Source organism: Phocoena phocoena, chromosome 15 (assembly GCF_963924675.1).
Source record: "Phocoena phocoena chromosome 15, mPhoPho1.1, whole genome shotgun sequence".
Lineage (NCBI taxonomy): Eukaryota > Metazoa > Chordata > Mammalia > Artiodactyla > Phocoenidae > Phocoena > Phocoena phocoena.
Genome location: NC_089233.1, coordinates 82415748 through 82421369, shown reverse-complemented (window position 1 = coordinate 82421369; position 5622 = coordinate 82415748). Strand labels below are relative to the sequence as shown.

Genomic DNA, 5622 nt, shown 5'->3' with positions numbered 1-5622 from the left:
CACACACACACATACACATATATACAGCTCAAGTATCTTCTTCTGTGCATTCCGGCTAACTGATACAACTAAAGAGAAGGAACAGAAAAAGACTCTGAGCCTGAGTGTCCCTAAGCTGAACAAAGGTGCATCGCATAGTGGACTCTGGAGCCTGCCGAGATTTCCCTCCACAGCCTCATCAGTGACTAGCCTTACTCTGTTGTGGTCTTATCGGAAAAATTAAGGGGTGTCTTTCGATCGGCCTCTGGGTGCGGGTCATTGCGGTGCTGCAAGTAGTGAGAACTCAGGAAGCCCCACCCCTCTCTCTCTCGCTCTCTCTCTCCCTCTCTCTCCCTCTCTCTCTCTCTCTCGCTCTCGCTCTCTCTCGCTCTCTTGCTTGCACTGTATGGACTGGAGGCGGAGGACCAGGTGAGGTCTGGGGTGTGACTACATCTGGCTGATTCTTTGCTTCAGGGCCAGGACCTCGCTCTCGATCTCGTGGGGGAGGTCGGCGTTCACCTGCCCCTCCAGGTACTTCTGGATGTCTTCCACCTCCTCCTCCCAGAACTCCTTGGAGATGTGGAAGAGCTCCTTCATGCTGACGTCCCCCAGGCCCCGAAGGTCCAGGGCGTCCTCGTCGGGGATGTAGCCGATGGGCGTGAGCTTGGCGCCCCCTTCCCCTCCAACGCGGTTGAACATCCACTCCAGCACCCTGGAGTTCTCGCCGAAGCCCGGCCAGAGGAACCTGCCGGCCTTGTCCTTCCGGAACCAGTTGACGTGGAAGATCTTGGGCAGCTTGGCCTCGGGGCGCTGGGCCATGCTGAGCCAGTGCGCCAGGTACTGGCCGAAGTTGTAGCCGAAGAAGGGCCGCATGGCGAAGGGGTCGTGCATGATGACTTTGCCTGTTAACAGAGGGGCTCTGTTGGTAAATGATGCCTCAGAGGACGCTGTTGGCACATTTACTGTTGGCATGGCCACTTGGCTTTCTCAGGTTACCTCTCTACAGGGAGACAGAGACAGAGAGGGAACACAGAGACAGAGACACAGAGATAGAGAAACAGAGCCAGAGAGAGACAAAGACAGACATGCAGAGACAGAGAGGCACAGAGAGAGAGAGAGACACAGAGGCAAAGAGGCACAGAGAGACAGAGACACAGAGACACAGAGACAGAGACAGAGCAGTCCATCGCCCTTCTCGGCGGCTCCAGATTCTGGCCAGACTCACCCTTGTGTTCTGCCGCTGCCGTGGCCTCCGACCTCATGGCCGCACCCACAAACACGCCATGATGCCAGCTGAGAGCCTCATAGACCAGAGGGACACCTTTAGCAGGAGAAAGAAGCGTTCTTTACAGGCCTTGACACCCGGACCCCTCGGCCGGCGATGCCGTCTCACAGATGGAAAGACACAGCTGTGTGTTGTCTTTCTAACTGAGCTAATTCTGCATCCCCAGAGCTAAGGGCAGATGCCGCCACGTCAAGTTACAGCAGGAGGCCACGCAGCCAAAGTCAGTCTGGGGGCGGCATCACAGGACCAAGGATCCAGAAGCTCTAGGCGGCCAGGAAGTACGTTCTACGCTGGAGCTTAATCATCACCCTGCCGTTTTGGAAAGGAAGCTCTGCGTCCCTGACACCCTCCGACAGGGTCACGGCCAAGGGGAGAGTGTGCCACATCCCCCGCTCCCCAGCCCGAATGCAGGGGAGCCTCACCAACAGGTCGGCGCCCTCCGAAGATGATGGCCTCGATGGGCACGCCGTCCGGAGACTCCCAGTCAGGGTCAATGATGGGGCACTGGCTGGCAGGGGTGCAGAACCGCGAGTTGGGGTGGGCGCAAGGCTCCCCTACAGCAGCAAGAGAGGAGAGGCCCTGAGCGCCTGGCCCGACACACACACCCGTGGGCTGGGGCCCCAGGCCTCCCGGGGGGGGGGGGCGCTTACCATCCTTGGGGTCCCACTCCTTGCCCTTCCAGGAAATGAGTTTGATGCCCGAGGCCAGTGGCTGGTCAATGCCTTCCCAGTAAACGCCCCCATCGCTGGTCTCGGCCACGTTGGTAAAGATGGTGTTCTTCTGGATGGTCTTGATGGCATTGGGGTTTGTCTTCACAGAGGTTCCAGGAGCGACACCAAAAAACCCGTTCTCTGGGTTGATGGCCCGCAAGTTACCTGGAAAGTTTTAAACCAGGTAGTAGAAGTAAATACCAAGCAAAGCATAACATATATTCTTATACCTTGCCAGGCTAATTTCTGTACCAAATTCTCAAGTCTTTTATTTTTATCCTCCTGCCTAGAATCTATTTCTCTTTTCTCATCCCAGCATTATCAGTCAACTCTGATGCTTTCTTCCTCACCAGTTTCCCACCAAGCTTTTTTTTTTTTTTTTTAGTCTTCATTGAATTTGTTACAATATTGCTTCTGTTTTATATTTTGGGTTTTTGGCCCGAAGGCATGTGGGATCTTAGCTCTCCAACCAGGGATCGAACCTGTACCCCTTGCACTGGAGGGTGAAGCCTTAACCATTGGACCGCCAGGGAAGCCCCCCAGCAAGCTATTTTAATCAATTTATTATACAAACAAAGAGCAATATAGGGTCCCATTTCAATCCAGATTTGATATGAGATTAAAGAATGCTGATGGGATACATCTGTCTGAGCTTTTGCAAGAACTGAAATAAATGAATTAAAAATCCAAACACTGTGGATTCAAGAGAATTTGGTACGTTCTGAAAGCCAAAACTTCACTTAGCTTCAATTATTATCATCAACACTTGGGCCTAAAAGAGTCACCTTGTTGGTCAAATTTCATCCAGGCGATGTCATCCCCCACACACTCTACTTTCCACCCTGGGAGGGTGGGGTTCATCATGGCCAGGTTGGTCTTCCCGCAGGCGCTGGGAAAGGCAGCCGCGAAGTACTTCTTCTGGCCCTTGGGGTTGGTTATGCCCAGAATCTGTTGGAGGCAAGATTTCTCCTTAAGCACTTCGTTCCTTTCTGCCCCAGAGGTGCACGCTTTAGTCTAGGAGGGTGTCTCCATCATCATCACTGATGGAATTTCTAGACCTGTCCTTGGAGCACGGTCGGAACTCTGAAGCGGTAGGGGTTCGCCACTTCCCCTCCTCTGCCCGACCCTCTACAGCGCGCATTTAGAATTTCCTGCTTCTTACCAGCATGTGCTCTGCCAGCCACCCCTCCTCCTTGGCCAGCCGGCTGGCCATCCTGAGAGCAAAGCACTTCTTCCCAAGGAGCGAGTTCCCGCCGTACCCACTCCCGAAGGAGATGATTTCTCTGCGGTCGGGCAGGTGGGCGATGAGTGTCATCTCCGGGTTGCAGGCCCAGTTGTTAACCAAAGGCTCTGCATGGGAGGACACGCCCACATCAGTGTGCACCGTCCCCGCCTGGGTTTAAGCCGAAGCTTGCTTTTTGCTTTTTGTTTTTTTTCAGTTCTAGCTTTTGATTTTGAAACAATATGCTTACTTTTTAAAGGCAAAGGGCACCCCACGGAGTGGAGGCACTTGACAAACTGCCCGTTCCCCAGCGCTTCCAGGACGGGCGTGCCCATTCGCGTCATGATACGCATGCTGGCCACGACGTAGGGCGAATCTGTCAGCTCAATGCCGATCCTGGACAGAGGCGAGCCCAGGGGCCCCATGCTGAATGGGATGACGTACATGGTGCGACCTGCGGGGCCGGGTGGGAAGCGGTTAGAAATGACCCCGGGCTCACAAACAACCACCACTGTTTCCCTCGGTGGACCCTTCTCAAGATTCCCCCTCTGACAACATCACGCCTTGCTTGCCACCAGTGCCCCCGAGTTAGCAGAGTCCACTGAAAAGTGGCCAGAACTCCAAAATCAAAGAGTTTTCATAAATGTGCAGTTGGGTTCCACCAAGCTATCTAAGTCCACATGTGTAGAAAGCGTTTTCCTGGTCGTATAAGACAGTCTATAAAACCAGAACTGAGATGTACATTTTCAATTCGCGGCCGAGTTCACATGTGGAATGCAAGGCTCTCTGGGGCCGGGGGAGTTTCTATGACGAGTAACATGAGGACAGACGCAATAAGAAAAGGTTCTATGATGAGTAACATTAGGGCAGAGACGCAATAATAAAAGGTTCGCTGACATTTTGCTCAAATAAACGTTTCACTCACCTTTCATGCACCCTGGAAATCGGGCATTGAACGCTTTCTCAAAATCCTCCTCGGACATCCAGCGACCCAGTTGGCTGAGGCCGGTTTTGGGGATGGGCACTGTATCTCTTTGCTCTTGAGTAATGATAACCGTCTTGCTTTCAATTCTGGCCACATCCCTGGGGTCAGTGAGAGCCAACCAGCTGCAAAAGGCAAAACTACACAGGTGAGGACTGGAGAGGAAGGGCTGCTGCTCTGCACGGCACCTGCGCCCTGGACACCCTCAGCCCCGCGCCATTCACGAAGGGACCAGTTATTCATCATCACTTTCTCCCCACACCTGGCCGGTGCCCAGCGCTTTAGCGATGCTCCGTCAATGTGGACACAGCCATGCCGCCGGGGACACAGTCAGGGAGACACACACTAGACCAGGAGCTAGTCTGTTAGGACAGGGACTGTCCGACCTTCCTTTGGATCGGGGACCTAGTTTGCAGACAGCGTTCGCATGCGCCCCCTCTTTGACGACCTGGGCTGCTCTGCGAACGTCATGAAATTAAGTTTCTGTGGTTCTGGCTCTTTTCCTAAGCTTTTCAAGAGTCTGCAAACCACACAGCCCCGGCCCGGCCCGGCCCTGCCCAAGGCCCTCCTCCACCACTTCCCCACCTGCACCCTGGGCGGTGCGGAAGGGCCCGAGGCTGTGCTCACCAGTTGTCATACTTCCTCAGCCTCTTGATCACACCCTCCTCCTCCATGCGGCCCAGCAGCTGCCTGTTCTCATCCTCGGAGCCGTCGCAGATGTGGATCTGGTCGGGCCAGCACAGCTTGGCGTTGCTCTCCACGAACTCTCTCACGGCCTGGGGCAGGCTGTCCAGGGTGCCCTGGACAACTTTGGCTGAGTAGCTGAGACCACCTGAGAGCTGGGGAGGCATCTCTGCGGGGCTGGGCTGAGGGGCACGGGCGCCAAGTTTCCTGCCATAGAAAAAGCACAGGCTTCCTGAACAAAAACAACCACGGATGCCCCCCAACTCCACGCGCCTTGTCCGGGTTGCACCTCGCCAGACAGTCGGGGCTGGGAGGAAAAAAGAAAGCCAGTTCCTGTTAGCACTGCAGTTTGTGAGAGACATAAACGAACAGCTCTACCTACCTTTCTTCTCTTTGGACGATCCGGATCAGGGACCCAAAGGTCTCTTTCAAGGCTCTTCCCGCGGGTAAGGGTGCATTCCCAGTGGGAAGGCCCTGTCTGGTGTTTGGGGGCAGAACTTCCTGGCTTTAAATTCCATGAAGGACAGAGGTCCAGCCCCTCAGCCACACCCAGGGAGGCTCATCTTTGACGTCAGGGGCTGGTCTTTGGATCACAGCCACGGTCAGTTGTGCTTTGGCCCGGCTCACCACAATAAACCCCAGGGAGATAATCATTGAACAGATAGTTGTTAATGAGTGCTGGAGGCCTCCGGCCCCTGGCCCAGCCGTGGCAAAGCCTTACACAACTTCTGATTGACGAAACTCTGACCCAGTCCCCTGC

At 54.6% G+C, this 5622-nt stretch overlaps 1 protein-coding gene across 1 annotated transcript; it reads right to left on the bottom strand.

Annotated features, from left to right (window-relative positions):
- Positions 1-367: 367 nt before the first annotated feature.
- On the bottom strand, positions 368-5376 carry PCK1 (phosphoenolpyruvate carboxykinase 1). Its single transcript, XM_065891793.1, has 10 exons — positions 5241-5376; positions 4806-5069; positions 4122-4303; positions 3447-3650; positions 3137-3324; positions 2760-2922; positions 1915-2139; positions 1687-1818; positions 1205-1300; positions 368-881 (listed from the first exon to the last, which is right to left on the bottom strand). Exons 2-10 carry the CDS (start codon positions 5027-5029, stop codon positions 427-429), a joined length of 1869 nt encoding a protein of 622 aa, XP_065747865.1. The 5' UTR covers positions 5030-5069; positions 5241-5376; the 3' UTR covers positions 368-426.
- Positions 5377-5622: the final 246 nt, after the last annotated feature.

Coding starts and splice junctions, on each gene's coding strand:
- PCK1 (XM_065891793.1), bottom strand. CDS start 5,029: ATGCCTCCCCAGCTCTCAGGTGGTCTCAGCTACTCAGCCAAAGTTGTC. Junction 3,651..4,121: donor ATTTCCAGGGTGCATGAAAG/GTGAGTGAAACG, acceptor CCGGCCCCGCAG/GTCGCACCATGTACGTCATC. Junction 2,923..3,136: donor GGCTGGCAGAGCACATGCTG/GTAAGAAGCAGG, acceptor TGCCTCCAACAG/ATTCTGGGCATAACCAACCC.